The 24,015-nt window shown below is 41.5% G+C and overlaps 3 protein-coding genes across 13 annotated transcripts in view; all 3 read left to right on the forward strand.

The window, feature by feature from the left end:
* Positions 1 to 1,156: 1,156 nt before the first annotated feature.
* Positions 1,157 to 5,319, forward strand: dpm2 (dolichyl-phosphate mannosyltransferase subunit 2, regulatory). 2 transcript variants are annotated; one of them, XM_048259800.1, is made up of 4 exons: positions 1,157 to 1,230; positions 2,649 to 2,738; positions 2,839 to 2,941; positions 4,625 to 5,319. In XM_048259800.1, exons 1-4 carry the CDS (start codon positions 1,228 to 1,230, stop codon positions 4,678 to 4,680), a joined length of 252 nt encoding a protein of 83 aa, XP_048115757.1. In that variant the 5' UTR covers positions 1,157 to 1,227; the 3' UTR covers positions 4,681 to 5,319. The 2 variants fall into 2 exon arrangements, with proteins under 2 accessions (XP_048115757.1, XP_048115756.1); XM_048259799.1 differs by lacking the exon at positions 1,157 to 1,230 and adding an exon at positions 1,919 to 2,116.
* Positions 5,320 to 5,551: 232 nt separating this feature from the next.
* On the forward strand, positions 5,552 to 14,516 carry pip5kl1 (phosphatidylinositol-4-phosphate 5-kinase-like 1). Of its 2 annotated transcripts, XM_048259797.1 has the most exons (11): positions 5,552 to 6,000; positions 7,319 to 7,513; positions 9,384 to 9,434; positions 9,520 to 9,674; positions 9,874 to 9,998; positions 10,107 to 10,141; positions 10,221 to 10,276; positions 11,299 to 11,411; positions 12,285 to 12,447; positions 12,883 to 12,921; positions 13,384 to 14,516. In XM_048259797.1, the coding sequence occupies exons 1-11, from the start codon at positions 5,986 to 5,988 to the stop codon at positions 13,850 to 13,852; spliced, it is 1,416 nt and encodes a 471-aa protein (XP_048115754.1). In that variant the 5' UTR covers positions 5,552 to 5,985; the 3' UTR covers positions 13,853 to 14,516. The 2 variants fall into 2 exon arrangements, with proteins under 2 accessions (XP_048115754.1, XP_048115755.1); XM_048259798.1 differs by lacking the exon at positions 12,883 to 12,921 and having other exon boundaries at positions 5,556 to 6,000.
* Positions 14,517 to 15,180: 664 nt separating this feature from the next.
* Positions 15,181 to 24,015, forward strand: part of sh3glb2b (SH3-domain GRB2-like endophilin B2b) — a 32,822-nt gene continuing 23,987 nt past the window's right edge. For 4 of the 9 annotated variants that reach the window (XM_048259014.1, XM_048259016.1, XM_048259021.1 and 1 more), the window contains exons 1-4: positions 15,183 to 15,410; positions 19,015 to 19,156; positions 19,549 to 19,560; positions 21,696 to 21,824. In XM_048259014.1, coding sequence (XP_048114971.1) covers positions 15,348 to 15,410; positions 19,015 to 19,156; positions 19,549 to 19,560; positions 21,696 to 21,824 — 346 coding nt within the window. In that variant the 5' untranslated portion in view covers positions 15,183 to 15,347. Of the gene's footprint in view, positions 15,411 to 19,014; positions 19,157 to 19,548; positions 19,561 to 21,695; positions 21,825 to 24,015 lie in introns of all 9 variants that reach the window. The other 5 variants (XM_048259020.1, XM_048259023.1, XM_048259018.1 and 2 more) reach the window with 4 other exon arrangements.

Raw genomic sequence — 24,015 nt, forward strand, 5'->3', positions numbered from 1 at the left:
TTTGGTCCTTAAGATTTAAAGGTGGTCTAAGCGATGTTACATGATTTCTAAGCTAAACAAAATTTTGTCACAGCAAACATCATCTCACCATCCACTAGCTCCCTGTGTCCTGAATACACTGTAAAAGAACGCGATCTCTGTGGACAGCCCAGGCTCCAAAAACGGCAACAAAAACAACCTGGTCCAACCTGGACCATAAAAATATTACAAACTGTTTTGTTTGAACGTCAACAGAAGTAACATTACGCAACATTGCTTAGAGCACCTTTAATGTTATTTTGTAGTGTTGAACCACCATGGTAAAAATTAACACCATCCATTTAGCCTACTTGATGCATCATGTATTTGGTTACTCTAGACAGGATGCGGGAGATTGTGGAGTGCTATCGCCCTCTATTGGCCAATATTTGAGCCAAACTTGCTTTTGCAAGCATCCCAAGACATCATATAGGTTGAAGTCCTTTTTTCATGTTGCAAAAAATTGTGCATAGTAGTCTACTATAGGCCTAGGTTACCATCTTACAAGCTCCAAAGTATTTGGAGTAGACTACACAAGTTCTACTAAAGGTGCTGACAATTATTTTCCCTGCTGTTTCAATATGAATTGCATGGTGATGAAAGCTGTAGGCCTATTGATTCATTATCAAGTGGTCAGCAATATACAAAATAAAGTACGCTAGGTCTAATGAATATTTCACTTATGAGTCCCCATGAGGCCATAGTGGAAATTATTTTCTAGAGGTGGAAATTTATTTTTAGAGCACAATACTTTTGCATTCTCTTGCAAGACTTTGAGAACTCAATAGTTTTATCATTTATTTTATAAAGATGACCATCTTGTACCCTTTATACAAGTCCCCCAAAAGGGAAGTAGTGGGGATTTATTCTTAATAGATTTATTCTCTAGATGGGAATTTAAAAGTATTTCACAAAGAGGGAGGGAACAACAGGAGCTTTGAAAATAAATGGTTATTAATATGAATTATCAATAGCTAATAGGCTATTTCTTAATATTGTTTTGTTTTAAATGTATTATTAATTTATTAATAATATTTTTTTCCGTACCATTTTATGTGTTTTGATCACTGACTATATAGCATAAGGGTTTTAACTGGAAAGAAACAGATTTTTTTTAGGGATTTGACGTCATTACATATCCGGGTCGGACTCGTATACAACACGGAAACACTTGTATGCGGAAGATACACGTTGGTTGAAATCTTCGAAATGGTAAGGCGGTCGTCTGTATATATGTATCCGTGTATAACATACGTTTGTTCTTTATAACAATTCTGAAAATATGGTGATAGTATGACAAAGAAATTAAATAGAATAGTCTAGATATTATGTGGTTAACATGTAACGTTAACGACGTTCGCCTAGGCCTACAAGCTGTAAGTAGCCTAACGTTACCCTGTCAATTAGGCTAACGTTATAGTTTTAATGTGTCATTATACATCATACTTACACACATATTGTAATCGTGCGTGCAAGAAATAACCACCAGATGACCGGTCTAACATATAACATAGCACTTATTGGTGCTATGTTAACATTTTCATGAGAGTTCAGCTCTGCAACTCTACTACAGTGCATACGGAAAGTAGGCCTATTCACAGCGCTTCAGGTTGAGAGAAGCGTAAAGAAGGACAAACATTAGTGCAGCTCAGTCCCTGGTTTCTTCCACATACACACACACACACACACACACACCGGTGGGAATTGTGGCCAAATAGTTCAGATGACTTAACAGATGACTTAGTTTCATCAGACCAGATTTACTTCTCATGTCAGGAGTCGGGTGCTTTTTGGGAAACTCCCGGCAAAAACGACTTCCATCTAAAGGCCTGATTGGTGGAGTGATTCAGTGATGTTTGTCCTTCTTTACGCTTCTCTCATCCTCTTAAAGGAAGTGTTGATGTCATTCATAGTGACCATTGGGTCCTTGGTTACCTGACCATGGCCCTTCGTCCTGGATTACCCAGTTTGGCTGAGCGGCAACAAGACTGTTGGTTGTTCCAAACTTTTCCATTTGACAATGATTGAGGCTACAGTGCTTTTGGACACTTTCATATCCTTCCCCAGATCTGTGTCTTCACACAACCTTGTCTCTCAGGTCTGCGGACAATTCTCTCGACATTGTGGCTTGTTTTTCATTCTGACATAGCCTACACCATCAACTATGAGACTCTATATAAAGAGATGTGTGCCTTTCCTAATAATGTCCAGTGAATTCATTTAGGTACAGGACTCCAAACAACTTGTAGAAGCATCTCAAGGACCATTGATAGAAGTAGGATGCACCAGAGTTCAATTACAAGCGTCATAATAAAGGGTCTGAATACTTATGTAAATCCATATTTTTTTATATAAATTTACAAAACACTCCAAACACCTGATTTTTTGTGGAGTGTTGGAGTAGATTGATGAGAAAAAAATGAATTGAGTCCATTTTAAGATGAGTCTGAAAAATAACAAAATGTGGAAAAGGTGAATCGCTGTGAATAATTTCCGTATGCCCTGTACATGTTAGCAATCGCTAGCTATAATCTTGTATCGCTAACGTTAATCCGTTTTTATTTAGGCTACAGTCAATGGTTTGCACAGTGTCTCAGTTATGCCTCTATTTTGCCTCTATTTTGTTGTAGGCTACCGGAGCTGATCAAGTTGTTGGTATGGGCCTTGTTGGCTTTAGTTTGCTGCTTTTTACCTACTACACAATTTGGGTCATTATTTTGGTAGGTCCCTTGGCTTCTTAATTAATATGAACATTTTAGATTACTTGACTACTTGAGACCACTTGACCCCTTTTTAAATCACCATGGACCTGTTTTTCAGCCCTTTGTTGACAGTGACCACATGATCCACAAATATTTCCTGCCACGGGAATATTCTGTCATTCTTCCTGGAGTAGCAGCATTAATTCTGGTCCTCTGTGTTGGTAAGTTGGCTATTTGTATACATTTGTATTATGTGTGTAAAAGATGGGTAGGCTACATTAGTTTGAATGCCTGACTAATGAGTTGGAAGCATGGACCGTAAAACTATGGACTTGTAACTGTATGTTACTGACAGACAGTCTGTATCTTTTGTGGCCTGGTCAGCACCACAGTGAAATGAGCAGTGAAGTAGTAGCAAAGTAGTCTACAGTTACATGATGCTGCTCTGTGTCCTGGGGTCTCCAAAAAGCCTCAGAGGTCTTAGACTCAAAAGAGACTGTTTGAATTGTAAAGTAGCTCACTGCAGAATTGTTGTATCAGTACGTATAGTATATATACTCTTTTGATCCCGTGAGGGATTCCGTGAGTACTGAGTCCCATGAACATACTGAGTTACATTCACAGGAGAGCAATGCAATACCTATCTTACTTGACATTAGTTCCTAGTTTGCATTCCTGGCCTTATGTTAAAGCACTGCAATTTCAAAACATCCTTCCTGTCCAGTGTTAATTAACCATTATAGGGGTTGGTATGCAAATTTGTTGGAGTGACATCTCCATTTTGTTATTCACCGAGCTAAGGATTGTTTCTATCACTAGCTAAGTGGCTTGGTAGTAGTGTGATAGGCTAGTTGTAATATTTATATATCTATGATCATCTTAATGTCAACAAAGCAAAATGTTCATGGAATCTCATCTCATCCAGTCTGAAATACAGTTGTATATTGAGCTTTGAAAGATAAGAATTTAAGTTTTACCTTAGGTAACTTTACACCGGGCATTGCCATACAGTACTGTCTGTTTGTACTGTCTGTGTGTACTGTAGAATGGACTAGAGCTTGGGGAGCTTTACCATAGTTCCACAGTAGTTATACAATACTGCTTGAGACTGCAGACATTTTTATTTAAAGCAACACAATATAGTTATTTTACCCTTTTTAACTGCTTATTGTGATGTCACACTGACTTACAATAAGAAGAATGGAGTAACACCTTTAAAGTGCAATCTAATGTTGTAAGAACCATGACCCTTTTTGTTGGTTTTAGACGAATTGGGTACCTTCCCTTAGCGCTAAATGGGTGTCTGGCATGATGAAAACATTGTGTTACTATAATTGGCTTTGTGGGTACTTTAATTTGCTGATGGTGATTATGACAAAAAAGTACTAGTTGGCTGATAAATCAATAGATTGCCCACTTACATCATGAATGTCTGTTGCCTAGCATCTGTTCCCCTCCATGACTCATGGTATTGGTTTGCACATCTGTGTTTATGTGTGTCTGTATGTTTACTAATATGCAAGGGCTACACTCTTCTAATGTACACTCAAATAAACGTGTTCAAAAGCTTTTTACTATACAGAGTTCACAGAATAACACATGGAGTGCAAAACAAATGTGATACTTCATAGACATAAAAGGTGTACAGAACACAGATTCATATCAGCTCACAGGCTTTATGTCAGCTAAAAAATATGGACTCTGCCTTTAGTGAGGCTACAGCAATGGTCCGAATCCTGAACTGGCACGAAGCTTTCAAGAATAACAATCAATGCAAACAATTTTATTTCACATTTCAAGATGCTGGGCTATTTAAACAATGGTTGTTAGGAGTGTGGATGTTGATGCTGATGTAACCGTATGAAAGCTGTGTCATTCATGCTGTTCACTTTTGCCTGTTACAGGAACCTTCATAGCAGTGGTGACATGGAGAAACCGCAAACCCAAAAAGGTGGACTAAAGGATCCCAAAGAGTGATCTGTGTCCTCCACAACACATCAAACTCCCATCAAAAAGGGCACCTACATGCAGCAGACCCAGCATAATGGACCTCAAACACCAGAGCTCGCAGATGAAAATGGATTCCAAATATCTCAGACTTTTTGTGCTCAGGTGGACTGCTTGAAATGGCCAAAGACTGGTGATAGAAAAGACTTGAACATAGAACGGTTAGCACTTCTACGATCTTATGTACCCTCAAATCACCTTCTGTTCACTCGAATCTCTGGCCTAAATGCACTTGAGTCCATGCAATGTGAAAATGGGCAGTTAGTGTGTTTATGCATAGATTTACAGTGATTGGTAAATGTGCTTTTATGGTCAGAGTAAGACTAATATCAAAAAGGCCTAGTGAATGCACTGAATAATGTTGAGAATGTCCAGTCAAGTTTTGGCTTGATTTGTAAATGGGTTGAAGTGGGGACTGATTTGTAATATAACTGTTACATCATGCTAAGTGAATACTGAGGATCAGGACAAGAGGGAAAGAAAACCATACTGGGTTATTTTTAAGCTCTCGTAATGTAGAGAAAATGAATAGAGCATATTTTCCACAGCCCTGTGAATTGTAATAATAAAGTTGTCAAACATTTAAACAGTCTTTTGTTCAACGATGTGTCACATATTTTGAGTGATGTAGTAATAGCATATTGGTCTTTTGAAACTCAAGAATTGTATTTGAGATTGGCATTGTCAATATTTTTTTCATGTCCAAACCATTAATAGGCCTAATCATTTGCAACCTAGCCTATAAGGTTACACGCTTTTAACATTTCAACCAGTTACTAGCCGATAACATGTACAACTTGGTGCAAAGTCTACTACTGTGTTAGTACAGAATTTCAGCCAGCATCGCTAAGCCTTTGACACTACCTCTTTCTGACGCATGCAATACAGTTCGTTTCCAAATTGCAAGATTTGACTGGCACAGGGACAGCCCAGTCGGATGTGGTGCCGAGAAGCAACGTTGTTTAGATGAGAATGTCCTAATACTTAGTGTAGTTCACCCTTTAAGTGCTGGTTGCTCAGCTACACTTTTTTACGCAAGATCGTTTCTCGTTTCCTGGCGAACGTGACATAGGCTAGGTAGAGAGAGTTCTGTGCCCTTTGCAGTGGGGCGCTGCTTACAAAGGGATGGGGCGAGGGATCGACTAGGGCGGACACGCATCCATTGACAGATCGCAATGTCAACTGAGGATGGAAAGAATGCGCTGATGCTCCGAACCACGCAGCGGATCAGCGACGAACTGAATCAGCGGAGACGAAAATGACCCACACGGAGGTGTGTAGCCTGTACATTTGATTATTTTCTTGATTCGTTCTCTTAGAAATGCATGTAAGTGGACATTTTCAATCGTTCAGTCGTGGAAGCGCTGGGTTCGGCAACATTTAAATCCAGTTATAGGCTTCTGAGTACTTATTTCTAGTCGGCAAACGTAAATAGATCAGAAGGCTTTTTGTGGGAAAGGCACGCTTTGGAATAACTTTATATAGCGCTTAGATGGTTGTTTCCTCTAACAGGATGACTGGCTATTTCAACAGTCGTAGCTGTAGCCTAGATTATGACAACTTTGTTTCTGTAACCCAGTCATTCCATGTGGTGGCTACCCAGCTCACATCCTTCCTCAAACCAGCTGACTCCCATCACTGCGGACAAACAGTCTATTCGATGAAACTCTCCTCAACCAACGCTTGTGTGATAACATTCAGCCAAGTGGTAGCCTACTTGCAATGGTCTAAAGTAACTTTAATTTCATATAGCCTACAATTACTTCAAAACATGAAAAGGGGCCATTTACTTCTCTGTTGTAGAGACACGGACAGGGCATCAATGGCTTCTCTTGAAAACACACGCTCCTCTATACTGCTTGTTGTCAGGGAGACAGATGCTGGTTATTCCATAGTAGCTAATCAGAGAGCACAGGGTACCCATGAAGTCCATGCAATTAGGATGAGATATCTACATTAATGCATTAATTATTGAGTAGTACTGTTCATTAATACACATTAATACCCAATATGCTCAAATCTGTTGTGTGCAGAGCTGTGATGAGCCAGGCAATATAGCCTCATTAGTCAGACAAATCTACTGCATTAGGATAGTATCTAAATGGGCGCTGCAATTGATTGCTTATATTGGAGGCAGATGGCAGACAACATGAAAAAGAAAAATCAATGGCACGTCAATGAAGCCTCCATTTTCTGTGGCCTTAGCAGCAAGCGCAGCAGTGTTGCGTTTGCATCGCTCCCACTTTCCCATCACAGCCGAACAATTGTTGTTTGGCGAGTACTACTAACACTACTACTCATTAGTATGGCAGGTCTCCCCACAGGGGTAATTAGCCCACGCTGCAAGGTGTCCTGTCAGAATGGCACTCAAAGGGGCTCTCAGAACAAAATGGATCATTTAAGATCATTTAGGAAATTGTTTTTGATTTGACACCTGTGCAGCTTAAGTAGAAGTAGAATTTGTGTGTGTGCGTGCGCGCGTGTGTGTGCGTGTGTGTGTGTGTGTGTGTGTGTGTGTGCGCGTGTGTGTGTGTGTGTGTGCATGTGTGTGTGTGTGTGTGTGTGTGCGTGTGTGCATGCGTGACTGTTAGATGGAGATGTTGGGCGCAGGACAGCCCCGGCGGTCACGCACAGTGAAGAGGCGCAGGTGGGGCGGTCTGCGGCAGCAGTGGAAGCTGCTGGGGCTCTTTGAGATCGACCAGCAGCATGACTTCTACGGCCTCACCTGCATGATGAAGGAGGGCCTGTCTGCTGCCATCCAGAACTCCATAGACAACCCACTTCCTGTGAGTACAGCACAACTTTGTTTATTTGATTACCCAAAAAACACCATTATTTACAAGTACAAGGGATAAAAGGTATACACAGTTCATCTTTTAGTTATAGCCAATTTGCAAAAAACATTTTAAAGATCACAACGATAGAGGATTGCCAAAGACAGCATGTACCTCCTGTAACAAGACATTGACATGAAGAAGCTGCTACCAATATGTCAAGAGTGTTTCTGTGTAAAATGTTGTTTGACCCAAAGTAAGTGAAAAAGGACTAATAAGGGATATTTGTGATTACAGATACACACACCATGATGGTTACTGCCGGTTAACACATTGCATTTCCTTGCACATTGCATTTCCTTGTACTGCAAAACTGTGTCATTCAGGAAATAGTCAAAATAGTCATTTTTCTAGATGCTCAGTCATCACAGGGTGTTTTTGTATTGAATGTGCGTTTCATAACCCACACAACATGGGCCTTCATTGTAATAAAGTTAGAGGCCTCATTTGTTCAAAAATCAAGCCGTAAACAGATCACTTTGACCATCTGGCCATTTTGTTATCAGCTCTATCCCCCATAACAAAACACCTTTCAGATTTTCACAAAGCAACCATAATCTGCTCCACTCAAGAGTGTCCTTACACTGTGCCAGAGGTCTGCTGTCAATTATGTGCACGAGTGACCCGACAGGCATGCAAGATGAGCGAGGAGGACCTTAGTCAGGAGGAGTGGGATGATCAAACGCAAGATCCATGCACCTATTATTAGACAGAGAGCTCTGGATTGAAAGCGCCACAGTAGTGATTCCCCCCCCCGTCCTCAGGGACGTTATTAGGGGTGTTGTTTGGAAGCCTGCTTGCTGCCTTATTTAACTCTGATGAGAGACAATGGTCCCCATAGAGGGACCGCTCCTCTACCGCCTCCCCCGAAATCGCGTGCCTTTGAACGGGGCGTTTGGAGAGAGCAGGGCCAGGCTGTGTCACAAACAAGGCCGCTGTTCTCACAAAGGACAGAAGTGTTGAGCCCACTAGTCTCACTGTAGGCACAGTTCATGTCACAGAGTAACGCGCATAAACCAGCCAAGCTACAATGTTATCAGTGGGTGAGATGGCAGGTTCTGTCTCTATTTCTGCCAAGTCACCCCCCTCCTAGTTTGTTTTTGGAATATTATTTGGTTTGTCTCAAGGGAAATAATTTGTCAGTAGAGATTTGGCTCAGGTTTATAGAAGAATGTGACTGACACCGAACCTATAAAAGCTGAGCTGTGGCTCTTTTGTGATAGTGACAGAGAGAGGTCACGGGGTAGTTACTCAGTCAGACACACACACACACACTATGTATACATGTGATTGAAGGCAGTCCTGTGACCATAGATGGAGCGCCAAAGCTAGTTGACTCAGCAGTTCAACAAGGGAGCACAAGTTTGTTTTTCACTACAGCTACTCTCAGTGGAGTTACTCTCTTACAAATAAATCTTACTTCCCTCACTTCACTCACTCACTCACTCACTCACTCACTCACCACATACACAAAAAGACACTGTAAGTAGAGACAATACTAAATTAACTGTTCAGTGAAAATATCCTTAAATGGTTCTGTGTGTCTCTACCACACAATAGTTATTTTAGTCTACTTGGAGGTATTCAACACCCTTACAGATAGTACTATTAAGCGTTGAATGGTTTAAAGAATGTTGCTGCAGCGAGAGGGTTAGAAATTCAGTTGAGGGTTCATTTCTGGACATAATGAGAAAACACTATTGGATTTCTAGATAGCGTAGACTAAATGTTTCTGTGAATATTGCTATTTTCTAGTCAACTTGTAGTAATTGAAATCTATACAAATATTTCCAATCTACTTTACAATTCCTCTCTACTGTAGGAGGAACTGTCTGACGATGATTTCAGGATGGAGGTCACTCAGATTCATAAGGTATTTTAATTTAAACTATTGCATGCTTTAAACATAAGAATGAAGTTGATTTCACAAATGATCATCGCTATATATTTCTGTGTAGGACTTTCGAATGGAGTCGTTTGCAGGGCCCGTGTTTGCCAGCTTGCGTCGCTCTCTGGGAATGACAGAGAAAGAGTATCAGCACTCACTGTCGTCTGAAGGCCACTACCTGCAGTTTATCAGCAACTCCAAAAGCAAAGCAGACTTCTTCCTCACGTGAGTTACCGCTACTGTAGCAGTGGTATGACATGCTGCTGCTCATTCTTAATGCTGTCTCAGGCCTGTTTCTCTCTCTCTCTCTCTCTCTCTCTCTCTCACACACACACACACACACACACACACACACACACACACACACACACACAGGCATCACTGATGATATGCTTCCCTCACTTTGTAACTTTGTTACTCACAGAAATGATAAACGGTTCTTCCTGAAGACACAAAACAAAAGGGAAGTTCGGTTCCTGCTGTCTAATTTAAAAATCTATATGGAGCATCTGGAAAATTATCCCCATTCCCTTCTGGTTAAATTCTTAGGTGAGAAACTCTTACTCATATATGCAGTCAATTCTTCTTTTGGTCCAAAATATAGAGATATATCTTGCTTAAGGCCTGTGGTGGTAACTGTATTTCGTTCATTTTAAGGTGTTCATCGAATCAAAATTCCCCAGCAGAGGAAGGTACATGTTCCTTTAACCCTCTTCCCTTTAATTACGTTAAATCAACCACCCATTTAATAGCTGTTATCTGTCTTTACAGAAATACTTCATTGTAATGCAGAGTGTTTTTTACCCAGATGAGAGAATAGATGCAAGGTAAGGTGGACCTCTAACTTTAATGCTTTTAATGCTTTAATGCTTTTTTGTATTTTCCTAAAGGCATACAAAATGGATGTTATATTATATGTTGGGCTAATAGTAGATAGCCTATAATATTTAAAAAAAAGGTAAAGTGCTGAATTAAGATATGTACCGTATTTTCCGGACTATAAGTCACACTTTTTTTCATAGTTTGGCCGGTCCTGCGACTCAGGTGCAACATATATATATATATATAATATATATATATATATATATATATATATATATATATATATACAGTATATATATATATATATTATATATATATATTCATATATGTTTTTTTCCTCTTCATGATTTTTTGACTGGTGCGACTTGTCCGGAAAATATGGTAATCAATTTAACATTCTCTCCTATATATATATATATATATATATATATATGCAAACAAAATGTACAGCAATGTATGACAAAATTATGTTTTCTAAACAAAGTTCGGGAGGAGCCCTTAGGGATGATTGACAGCAATTAACTCACCTGTCTTCCGCCACCAGGATATTTAAGCCGGCCACCTTATCCATACGTCACACATTGCGGCGCTCGCAAAATTATCCCTCCTCCTCCCCCTACTCCTCCATTTCACTGATAGCCCAGTTACGCATCCTCCTTACACAGGGGGTGCAAGCGGCCATCGCTCTATCGCGATCTCCGCTTCAGGCATTCCATGCACGGCCAGCTACCATGCCAAACACGCGCTTAGCTTATACACTCAGTATAGCAATCATACCGACGGGCGAACTAGTGAAACATCTGCTATTCTTTTTCACTGTAAACACAGCTCTATAACTTTGAGCATGGCAATAAAGTAAAATACCAAATGTGGATGTATGGTTAACTGTCTGGTTTTCGTATCAGGGATGCAGGTCTTTTATATCTCATGACGTGTAGCATTTTTTGAAAATATAATATGCTTTCAGGAGCAAGGAGGTTGCTTGGCTTGCATGGGATGACTGAGTTGACCTTGAGTGTTTTGGCAGGTACGATATTAAAGGGTGTCAGGTGAGCCGCTGGACAGAGCCTGCACCTGAGGGCACTCAGGTCATTGTGGTGCTGAAAGATCTCAATTTTGAAGGGCAGTTCATCACACTAGGTAAATAAAATATGAGTTTTCCCCTGCAGACTAAGCGAGCATGACATTTGACTGTAAAATGGAAAAATAGCATCGTCTTTGACACAGCCTCCCAAGGACCCCAAAATAAAGTAAAGGTGATGACTTGATGTGAGGAAATATTAGATATCTCACTTGTGGTCTACACTGAGAATTAGTCAGAAAACATGTTTCCACACTGTTATGGGTAAATGCTATAAAAAGCATTTAATAGCTTACGCTTCAACGGCAACATGGTTGAAATACAGCTGAAATGAACTTTCCTGGTGGTTTGGAAGTGCTGCTTGTCACCTGATTACCTAACATCAGATGTTGATTAATTTATCAGATAGTAGGCAATATCTTAAAATATTGTGATGTTGAGTATTTAAATAAGAAAAGTCAGAATATTTTGCCTACTCATCTGATGCACTCCAACATTGCAAAGCTCTGAGTGACTGTGATGGTGTACTCTAGCCTCTGTACACTGTGTTTCTGTATGTCTTATTCGTATTATGTTTGATACATTAATACAAAAGAACACAAGATCCAAAGGTTACAACAGCTCTTTAAAGATAGTTAGAAGGAAATTATTTAAAAAAGTAATAGGTGCAAATCTGCAGTGCCCTCAGTAAGCTTTTGTATTTTGCCTTCGTAAAGCACTTTGTAATGTATGTATATATATTCAATAGAATCTTTTAGGCAAGGTGTTTTACAAAATCATATTTAAGTAAGAATTTATAGGCTGGGTATTATAATAATATACAATTCCACATCAACATTCAATTTCTACACATTTGTTGAAACTGTTAGAAGTCTGCTCTGTGTTTAACTGGAGCTGGTGACCAAATGAGCCTGTGTGTGATGTGTGGTCAGACCAGCAGCGGCCCTGGCTACTGCGGCAGGTGGAGATAGACACGGCCTTCCTCCAGACGCTGAACGTGCTGGACTACAGCCTCCTGCTGGCCCATCAGCCCTTGCACCAGGACGAGCGGCACCAGAGTCTCTCCTTCGCCACACTCATCATGCGCACCAAGAAGTGAGTAACGACCCACAACTCACATCCTGAAAAGGAAAAGAAACATGAATGTTCCAGTACTGCAACTGTAGAGTGTGTATTAGCAGGTTTAACATACATTTAAATGGAAAACCTTTAAAGTCGAAATGTAAAAGCTATCTGGGCGAATGTTAGCCTGGCCATTTGCCATCCCCTTGGTACGCTTTGCTTCTACAAGGAGTCGTGGAGGGAGATGAAAATCGAGCAGAAGTACGTAGGAAGGCAAGGCCAGGCTAGGAGAATGTACATTTGACTGGAATGCTTTTCTGTGTTTGAGGAATCACCATGCAAATTACCTGTTCCTGAATCATTCCGGAATATACCGGGAGCATTTCTGGGGTGTTATTTTAAGTCACACTTGTCCCACAACACTACAAATACAAACCATGAAAAAGTTCACTCTACTTCTGCTTTCAGGTCTATTTCAGCCCTCACTGCAAAGGGGGGAACCAGCAGGCATGTAAAAAAAATGAAATGAATAGTAAACATACTAATATACTCTATCCAGTTCATAATAAATATCTAAGCCAACATAAAGTAACAACTAAACCATTACCATTAACCCCAAATTAACTCAGGGCTACATTTCTGTAGGGATAAATAAATAAAGTATCTATCTATCTATCTATCTATCTATCTATCCATCTATCTAGTGCAATTCCAGCTAGTATGCCAATTGCACCATCTTGTGGCTGGAACTACATTTACAATGAGATAAATTACAACATTTATTGCAGATGTTTACTTGAGTGAGAAAATGTCAATACCAAAGTGAATTAGCTGTAGCAGGCTCTAAAACATACAGAGCTAGCAATTCTAATATGCACCAAGCAATACCAATTGCAGAACTGCATACCCTCACACTGACAGCCTTTGTTAGGAGAACTGCAGTGTCATCCCGTATCTTTGCCTTTCCAGGTCCATGATCACGAGCTCCAGTCCCACGCACACAGGAACAGCCCCCTCAGTGCCAGGAACAGTGCCAGAGGAGGAATCCACCATTCTGGTGTCCCAGACGGACTGTGGGATGCAGCAGTGTCGAGTTGTGGAGACGCATAAAGGCAGCTGTGAGGTTGAGGAGGAAGTCGGCAGTGTACACGGAGAGCCGTGCGGGAGAGGGGCACGCACAGGCTCAGCGGAGCTGAGAGACTTCCAGACCCAGAACCGCAGACTGCTCCCCAACTTCAAGAACCCCCTGCACGTCATCGACGGGCCAGAGCAGCGCTATTTCATAGGCATCATTGACATTTTTACCGTGTACGGTTTTAAGAAGAGGCTGGAGCACTGGTGGAAGAGACTCAGGCACCCAGGGCAGACCTTCTCCACAGTCAGCCCTCCTGCCTACTGCACACGCCTGTGTCAGTGGGTGCAGGATCACACCAAGTAGAGTGGAGGTGTGCAGATGCATAGGATCATCTAGACTTGAAGGCCCGACTTTTGTCAATTGACATAAAGTTTCGCTGTCACTGTAACTTACCTTAGCCAACTTGAACGGACGGGGCCTGAATTCTTACATGCAGAACAACCAACCGCAGGATGTTGCTTTCGCATGACACATATTCCAAAATTATATTTCTCAATTTTATGTCTTGTTTTATTCGGCTGATTGCTGTAGTTATTTACCTTGTGAAATGCTTCCTGGCACACTAATAAGAGACATAATGCACATGTCTTTTCCGATATGCATATGCGATTTGCATTGTGGGTAACCAGTGACAGAGCAGCTGAAGGGGCCCAGCAGCTTTTCCAGCTTTGTGAGCAATATGCACCAGACTGCTTGGTGACACTGTTTGAGGAGGCCATCCGAGGCTGGGGTCTACCAACACACACCACCCAGGGAAAGCAAGAGAGATCCCCCTGGATGCAGACTGAAACCAGGAAGGAAATGGCCAGACATCCAATTGGGGATCTCATCACATTTGTGTGAGCACTCCAAAGATGCAGTTGTTTTTCATGTTTTACATGCTTCTGTTGTCCGATGCAAAAAAGTACCTTGAATTTGTGTATTTTTTAATATACTATCATGAATTACAATAAATACCGATGATGAAGTGGTGCTTAAAACACACATATCACATAATTTGTTCATCTCTTATTCTACAGAGTGATGCAGAAAGCTATGTTCATAAGTTAATATAGCTTATTTTAATATTTAATCATATTCAGCTTCAGTTTTGTTTAATGTTCAGTAGAGTTCCATTAATTTGGTTCTGCTCGTATAAAAAAGATTTACCTTAGGTGTGAAACCATTTTGACATGCAGAATCAGCAATACCTTGTAGGAAGCTACCTACTGATGACCATCCCACACTAATATTTCTTGTCTTGTTTAGATTTGGCTGTTTTTAACGATGATTTTAAATGTGAAATATTAGCCTATACTATTATCATTTTAAATATTCCTTTAAAATATCAGAATATTTATATTAAATATTAATTTAAATGTTACAATAAAATTACTGTAGCTATCAGCTATATTAGAGCATAGGCCTAATGTTGCTGAGACTGATGATTTAGTCATAATTTAGGCTACTGTAGATTGTTTGAAACCGTACAGTTTTATGTATTGCAGCAGATTACAGCCAGTGTTAGACTGCATTTTCAATGGTTGCCAGCTGCCTGCATCGTGACTGTCTCCTGCCTTGAAACTATATCAATAGACTAAAACGGTGGGTTTTTAAACCCAGTCTCCTTTAAAGCCAGGGTGGGTTGAGGATTTCCGATATGACGGATGCTAGCAGATTAGAGGCTATGTAGGTAGCCTCCTTCTGCCTATGCCACGCACCGCCGCATCTCAGTACGCACTGGGCTCCCCGTCCTCGTTGTGGGGGATAAGAGCAAGCCGATATTTCTGAAACGCATAGCAGCATAGAGGTTTAAACGATGGATTTCAATGTGAAAAAGCTGGCGTCGGATGCGGGCGTCTTCTTCACCCGGGCCGTTCAGGTATGTTCACTATTTAGAACAATGTAACACTCGCAACGCGCATCGTTAATGATGTTTATGTACTTGTGAAATGTGAACGGCGTCAATGGATGGATGGATGGGTGAATGTCCGCCCCCATATTATCTTTCATAGAGAGGATAGTCCCAACTCAAACGCAATTGTAACTTTGAAGTCGTGCTGCACCTGTGCGCATCGTAGCCTACCATATGCCACCAAAATGAATGTCCTCACTGTTTTTTACTGGGGTGTATGCACCGTTTTCCCGTCATTGTAAGCCGATAAAGCCAGGCTAAGACAATCCATTATTTATGGCTGTTGCTCATTGTTGGGTCGAAGGGCGCATGTGACAGTCACCAGGATACGGGCTGTGCCGCACCAAGTAGCCTAACTGCCCCAAGTGCGAGCTAGTGTGTTTGTGCATGGACACGGACGGTTTATGCCCTGTGTCAAAGCAGCAGTTTGAGCGACAGTCTGAATTCACCTGAAGTTATCGGCTCGGTTGTTTGGCAATAGAGATGAAAGCTCCTAAGCACCTTATGTGACTGAGTCACCCTAGCCTACGTCTGCAGGTGGACCTGTCACGGGCTGAAATCATAATGTCTCACAATGCATCTTTAATCCGCTGATAACGTTTCAAAAGACCAGCTGCTTAATGAGTAGAATTACAGTAGGCCTAAATGGCCATCTACTTGACTAATGAATAATTGTGGTGTTGGTCTTATATAAGCATGTATTCCACCACTGTTATCATTAACAAACAATCCAAAATAAATAGCTACGTGCCCTAGGGCTGTGGTATTTCCCAAGACACGCACACAGTGGATGCAGCCATATTGGTGATAATGTTACACTTACGGTTAAATGCTACACAGTTTTCCCCCGTAAAAAAGGGCTTATTAAAAGACAAAAACTTGAAAATATTATAAGTCCAGGATTGGAGGCTTTTGACTTCCCTGCAGTGTTCCCTCATGACGAACCATGTGACAGTGAACTGTAGGAGGTCTAGCCTGGGGAGGAAATCCCGAGGGTAATCTGTTAGCCTGTATATGTGTTTCCTTTTAGGCTGTCACTTTCTGACTGTGTCAGCAGACCTGTTCTCCTCCCAGTGAAGGGACCTGTAAGTGTGGAGCGAACTGCTCTGCATACTGTGCTGTGGGCCCTGCAATCTCCTCCATCAATCATCCTGCTTAAGGAAACTGTCTGATGGTAGTTTATTTTAGGGGACTACTGATACTATAGTCTGTCCATGCTTTCCAACCTAATGTTTGACGTCATTTGAAAATCCTATACTTTGTGAAGAATAAATATATAGACATGGTACTCCATGGTTTCACCAGGAGTTGTTGATTTTCTACACATACATATTTTCCCTAGTGTGATAAATGGTCTCAGTCATCAAACATGTTTAAGATCAAGCACACTGTTCATACTTCCTGGAAGTCTAGTCCATTATTCACCACAAATGCATAGAGAGCCTGTGTGCCAAGTCCTTTATGTCCTAAAAGGCCTGACTCATGCCACTACAACCCCTGCAGAGTGCATAGGGAAACCCCAGAGAGGTTCAGCCGAGCGTGCCCAGAACAAGGTCAGAGGAGAAAGACCCCATCAGCTCAAACACTTTCTCATTCAAGCACATGCAAGCTTCCTTTATCTTAGAAGATATTGTGGTTGTAATGTGATCATTTTATGTTGTTGGGTATTTGATATCCAGAATTGTACCTCTGGTCAGTAATGCTGAGAACCTTCATACTGACTAGAGTTACTGAAATTCTTAGTCACTCTGCCCTTTTAACTTGATAGTGGCAAACATTATTATCTCTATAGGCCACACAATGACAGTTATCAGGGACTAGGTGATGTGGTTGTCTCATGTCATGCAACCTCTCCTCTCCTCTCCCTCTCCTCTCAGTTCTCTTGTGTAGACTATTCAGTTGACACTTCGGTGCTGTTAATCGTAGTAGCTAGTGGATGCAGGTCTAGAAGATGAAAAGGCCTACAGTATATGTGAAGCAAAATGAAGGATGCTCTGAAAAGTGCATTGTGGGACAGTTTTCTATACTGTATATATGCAGAGTAGATGTCAGTAAATCAATCATTCAGCCAGTATGTGTTGGAGAGATGGTGAACAGAAACAGAAGGTAATCTATTTCAGTGCAGTTTCACCCAGATGTAGGGCGTTTTTGGGATGAGGATGAAAAAAGCCTGGTTGCCATGGTTGGTTGTCTCTACTCTCCTGTGACGAGATAAGGGTGTGTTTTTAGCAGACAGGGGTGTGTGCGCTTGCCATAAGATGATCAGAGCCAGAGTGACGTACAAGCAGCACAGTAATCGGCTGGGCAGGGATTCTCTGTCCCGTAAGCCAGTCAGATGCTCTGTTAGTTTGACTGGCGGGTCCCCTGAGCCAATCATTATGCTCTGCTCCAGGAAAATGGGCTAGGATGTAATTAAAAGAGTACCTGAAATTAAAATCCCTGAGGCTGACTCACTGACTGTGCCTTTGCCACCAAGAGTTGGTGCTCTGAATGTTTTTTATTTGGTGCATTCATGCTGTAAAGATATTAATGAAGCAGGTGTTTCTTTCATGAATGTGACTATCACACTTGGTGTGGTGACATAGTAATACCTTTAGAACATCTAGGCTTTTCTCAATAAATTCACCAGTTCCCACAAAATTCTTGCACATGTAAGATTTTGTTTCCCGAAGAAAAGCTGTTTGTGTCCCTGCACAATTTCCTTTCAGGACAATTCAGATAGCTTGTTGATACTATCTTGTTATAATGAGATCTATTCATTTTCGTATCCCCTGGTGGCAGCCTGAAATGTGCTATAGCTCATGTGACGATAGAAAATGAACCACAGTGATGTAGTGTCAAATGGTTCTCTTGTAGCCCTGGGTTAGTGTGTGCAGTGTCTATGGCTCTCATCCACCGAGGTGTGTGGGTGACAGATGAAAGGTGCGAGCTCTCATTGGTGATGGAATTGCCTCATTCATTCTCACAGTCATAAGCATAACAGGTCTGTTTTTTGGGGATGGTTTGCAATTCGTCCACGGGAAATGGGAGAGATTTATTTTTGACCATCACAGGTCAAGAGAGTAGTTGATTAGGAAATCGTCCGAGGAAAGATAATAGTATAAGTATATATACTTTTTTGATCCCGTGAGGGAAATTTGGTCTCTGCATTTATCCCAATCCGTGAATTAGTGAAACACACAGTGAGGTGAAGCACACACTAATCCCGGTGCAGTGAGCTGCCTGCAACAGCCGCATTTGGGGAGCAGTGAGGGGTTAGGTGCCTTGCTCAGCCGTGCCTACTGGTCGGGGTTCGAACCGGCAACCCTCCGGTTACAAGTCTGAAGCGCTAAGCAGTAGGCCACGGCCACACACACACACACACACACACACACACACACACACACACACACACACACACACACACACACACACACACACACACACACACACACACACACACACACACACACACACACACACACACACACACACACACACACACACACACACACACACACACACACACACACACACACACACACACACACACACACACACACCATTAAGGTCATCTCTGTTTGCCCTGAAGTTTACAGAGGAGAAGTTGGGCCAGGCGGAGAAGACCGAGCTTGACGCGCACCTTGAGAACCTGATTGCTCGGGCAGACTGCACCAAGAACTGGACAGAGAAGATCTTCAGACAGACCGAGATTCTTCTGCAGCCCAACCCAAGTAAGCTCCTAATCCAGACCCTCTCCTCCCAATGCACTACGTGAGAAAGGGGATCTGGCCTCTGGATCAGCTAGATATACCTATTTAATGAGATCACTCACTTGGGATAAACCACAGTAATTGACGGAAAATATATTGAAAGACAACCAATGCATACATTTCATAAATGCACAATAATGCTTCCTAATAACTGAAGGAAAGCTAAAACTATGAAACATAATAATGGCCATAAGCAATCCCATAATCTTGGTCTAATGTAACCATGGCCACTATCATGTGAGGAGATCTGGGATTTGAGTGTGTGCTGTTCATTGACACCTCTAGAGTGTAAATGGGGCTGTGATGTGGTAGGGACTTCTAACCTGTGACTTTTTGGCTCCCTCATGCTCCAGTTGACAGCACTGGTAAGTTTGTGTCTCATGTCTACGTCCTGGTCCCTCCGTACAAGTGCTCTGGTTGGGGTGAAATGACTGAGAATGTGTGTAGAGCTAGTTGCTCTGGTGGGGACTGTTAATCTTTGCACAGCAAGATGTAGATATGGGTGATGGTCAGTTCATTTATATTGGGATGTCCTCACTGGAGATCATCCACTTTGCCAATACATGCTCTTTTAGAGAATTTAATTTAGAATTCCCAGTGCTGCTGAGCAGTGTTAGCAAATTGGATTAGATTTCTGTAATGTAATCATGTGCATTTGTTAGATTGCTAGTCCATGAATAGAATGGGACCCATTTGTAAACGTTTGCTCTGTATGGATTTCTTCTGTTTGATTGGGGACTTTAAAAGCTGCTTCTCTAGCAAGGCACCAGCTGTAACATGAGTGCTTGTAGCCATGCTAGAAGAGTGTCTTGATAACTGCCCTAGTGAAGGAGTTATGAAAGCAAGTGACCACTCCATTCCACACCTCCCCAGATCACAGGCATAACTGAAAGGTGCTCTAATGTTTCACCCTCTGAAATTCATTCAGGACTTTAGCGGGTTGCCTCATCTGTAATTTTAGCCCACTGGGCTTTTACAGCCTCTTTTTCTGATGATATCAGACTGGATTTGTTGGCCATTATACTCTGTAGTATAATGTCACATTGAAGGGCTGGTCAAGGACCCAGCCTTTCTATCAGGACCTCTGTTTGACTGTTTGTGTCTGTGTGTTTTCCCGAGGAACATTGTTTGTAGTTTTCAGAGGTATTGATGTCTTCTCATATTTGCAAAGAAGGCCTCATATACCTCTTATTGTTAAGACTATTGTCCTGCACATGTCCTGCCAACTGTCCTGAATCTCGTGGACAGTGTATGTTGAAGAACATGTCTTTGGCCACTGTCATAACTGGTATACATCTAATTTTGCCAACATGGGGACGTTAGCTACAGAGTTAGGACAGTGGCCAAAGACATGTTCTTCAACATAAACAGTCCACTAGATTGGCCTCCAGCATACATTCAGTGCCTCTCCTGCCATGTGAAAGGCTTCAATGTATCATATAGGGGCTTGTTTGTGCTGTACGCTAAGTACATTGACCTTTGGTTTTCTTTTTCAGTGTCTTGTATGTCGGTTATTTTTTATTATTCATTTGTGACCCAATAGCTTCTGTGTTTGTTTAAGTGTCGGTGGCACATTACCCTTGAAGGAACAGTTTGTGCAGCTTCTCTCCTTTGTGATCTATACAGTACAGTGTTTCCCACAGAATTGAATTCTATTTGTGGTGGTTGGTTTGCAGAATTAACTTGAATGCAACAGTTTCTAACAAATTAGCGCAGCGTGGTTATGATGCTAACCAGATTTAAGCACAATTTAGCACAACCAATGTGGTGGTCAATGTTGATATTGTGGTGGGCCGCCACAAATAAGTCAATGTATGGGAAACATTGCAGTAGTGATCCATCAGTAGAAAATCCTCCGTTTTGTTAGTGGAGTGTTGGAGGTCTCCCACAGAGGAATGACAGTTCTCTCTTGGCCATTTGTTATAGCTGCACATAGTGGATTTATTTGAGTTTTATCTTCCGTGATAATGACACGGTGCTCAGTGATAACGCAAGATGTGATTGCATACTGTATGCATTCTGTTCCAGAAGAGCTATACTCACGGTGGGCAGTTCTCTGTTTTACCGACTAGCTCTAGCCTGGTGATCCTGCAAGCTTTGCGACCAGTGTAATGGAGGTTATGGAGCTTTAAAGTGTATATAAAGAAAATAAGTCTTGCCATTTTAGCGTGCCAGATCCTTACCAAAAAGGCGTCTTGAAAGCCTTTTGATGTAGCTCCATATCCGAATGCAGCTATGGCAACTGATTGCTTTCAAACGTCCTCTGTGAAGTCTGAACGCAACACATCCGTGATGCATTTCCGACTCTTCTGCCAGAGTGGAGATTGCTTTTGTAATTCATCTCCCTGTTTACACACAAGTGCAGGACTTTGATTTGCTGTGTGTGTGTGTGTGTGTGTGTGTTAATGGTGGGGTGCGGTGGTGGGTGTGTGGGTAAGTGGTTGTGAGTGGCTGTTGAGTGCTGGGTATAGGCTGTGCGCTGATGTGTGTCTCTGCTCAGGTGCGCGTATTGAAGAGTTCTTCTATGAGAAATTGGACAAGAAGATCCCCATGAGGACCACTAATGGGGAGCTACTGGGCCAGTACATGCTGGATGCTGCTAAGGACTTCGGTCCCGGAACTCCGTATGGTAAGTCTGCATGAGGCGACTTTTCTGCAGGTGTGTGGAGCTTTAAGCATTAGCTCATATCGCCATTGTTGAGAAAAAAATAGCCTGAATTAGCCCTCTGATGGCTTTAGATTTGGTGTATACATATCTTTCTCAGATATTGTTAACTTGCATAAAATGGTTTTACTTGAATTGACATGAATGTGGTATTTACATACACAAGTGAGTAACTGATGTCTTTATTGGTGTGTGCACAGGAGATAACCGTAGTAGGCCTAATGATCAGTGAATACTAATATGATGGCCATTACATAGGGTAACAAAAGTACTTGATCAAAAACAGCATAATATCCAAGAGAACGGAGACTTTTTGGTAATAAACTTGTAATAAAATAGTTGTTAGCACTAACAATGGATCAGTTAACCTTTTGGAAAAATCACCATGATACTCTTTTGGTTCATACCACCAAATCACTATGATGCAATTTTTGATTCACATAGTTGCAACTTCTGCAGTGCACATACCTTTTTGTCCTTTTCATAATGATTATCATAATAGGTCAATAGTAACACAAACACCATTTTGCTCGTGGGTTTCCTTTCTCTATCAACATCTTATCACAGCACTTCTCTGTCCCCGGATGGAGCTTCTGATAAGAGCCACTATGCTTGGGCCTATAACCTCTAGTCCCTGCCTCTGATCCTCTATGGCCTGACCTGCTATTACCAGTCCCCACATCACTTGGCTGAGGATGGAGGAAATATATGCCATTAACCCTCCTTATTGGAAACCTGAGATCTGTTCTGACATCTAGTCATTGTTAGAGAGAGAGATAGAGAGAGAGAAAGAGAGAGACTGCTCTAAGCAATGCTCAAATTCACATCAGACTTTAAAAGAACCATGTCAGGACGATTGAAATAAACACAGCTGTCAGAAGACATGGCCAAGAACAAGGGAGTGTCTGGTTAGGTTTTATATGGGGTAATTCCACGGAAAATGGACTTTTTGTCACATCCATAACGCCAGTGAAATACCTTGGCATTTGTATGATGTGAATGATAACATTCATTTTTTGTGATTTTTTTTCTCATTTACATTCTTCAGCCAAAAATAGCAAATGCTCAAATTTCATGATCATTCACATCATGCCATACCATCACATTTTATTGGCGTTATGGATGTTACAAAAAATGCAATTTTCCATGGAATTGCCTTATGACAGTGTTTTACAGCACATCGCTTTTCAGCTTGCAGCAGGACTTCTCTTATATATCCAAAAATGGGGGATGCTTAACTGGCTGATACGCATAAACAGAGCATATGTTGGAGCATATGTGCTTCAAGAGCTGTTCTTAGATTAGGTAGCAGTGTGGTTTTGCTACAGTAGTGTCATTTGCATGGTGTTGAGGAGATGCAATGTGGGTCTGTGGCCTGAAGGTGGTGGTCAAGTCATTGCTATTGTAGATGTCCCACTGGGCTTTTACAGCCTCTATTTCTGATGATATCAGACTGGATTTGTTGGCCATTATACTATGTAGTATAATGTCATGTTGAAGGGCTGGTCAAGGATCTGTCTGACATCTAGTCATTGTTAGAGAGAGAGATAGAGAGAGAGAAAGAGAGAGACTGCTCTAAGCAATGCTCAAATTCACATCAGACTTTAAAAGAACCATGTCAGGACGATTGAAATAAACACAGCTGTCAGAAGACATGGCCAGAACAAGGGAGGTCTGGTTAGGTTTTATATGGGGTAATTCCACGGAGAAAATGGACTTTTTGTCACATCCATAACGCCAGTGAAATACCTTGGCATTTGTATGATGTGAATGATAACATTCATTTTTTGTGATTTTTTTTCTCATTTACATTCTTCAGCCAAAAATAGCAAATGCTCAAATTTCATGATCATTCACATCATGCCATACCATCACATTTTATTGGCGTTATGGATGTTACAAAAAATGCAATTTTCCATGGAATTGCCTTATGACAGTGTTTTACAGCACATCGCTTTTCAGCTTGCAGCAGGACTTCTCTTATATATCCAAAAATGGGGGATGCTTAACTGGCTGATACGCATAAACAGAGCATATGTTGGAGCATATGTGCTTCAAGAGCTGTTCTTAGATTAGGTAGCAGTGTGGTTTTGCTACAGTAGTGTCATTTGCATGGTGTTGAGGAGATGCAATGTGGGTCTGTGGCCTGAAGGTG

The sequence above is a fragment of the Alosa alosa genome, chromosome 12 (genome assembly GCF_017589495.1).
Source record: "Alosa alosa isolate M-15738 ecotype Scorff River chromosome 12, AALO_Geno_1.1, whole genome shotgun sequence".
Classification (NCBI taxonomy): domain Eukaryota; kingdom Metazoa; phylum Chordata; class Actinopteri; order Clupeiformes; family Clupeidae; genus Alosa; species Alosa alosa.

Excerpts from the sequence above, each read along its gene's own strand:
- dpm2 (XM_048259799.1), top strand. The coding sequence starts at position 2,039 with ATGATTGAGGCTACAGTGCTTTTGGACACTTTCATATCCTTCCCCAGA. Across the intron at positions 2,117-2,648 it reads CACACAACCTTGTCTCTCAG|GCTACCGGAGCTGATCAAGT; the intron begins GTCTGCGGACAA and ends ATTTTGTTGTAG. Across the intron at positions 2,942-4,624 it reads AATTCTGGTCCTCTGTGTTG|GAACCTTCATAGCAGTGGTG; the intron begins GTAAGTTGGCTA and ends TGCCTGTTACAG.
- pip5kl1 (XM_048259797.1), top strand. Across the intron at positions 12,448-12,882 it reads CTCATCATGCGCACCAAGAA|GTCTATTTCAGCCCTCACTG; the intron begins GTGAGTAACGAC and ends TTCTGCTTTCAG. Across the intron at positions 12,922-13,383 it reads GCAAAGGGGGGAACCAGCAG|GTCCATGATCACGAGCTCCA; the intron begins GCATGTAAAAAA and ends TTGCCTTTCCAG.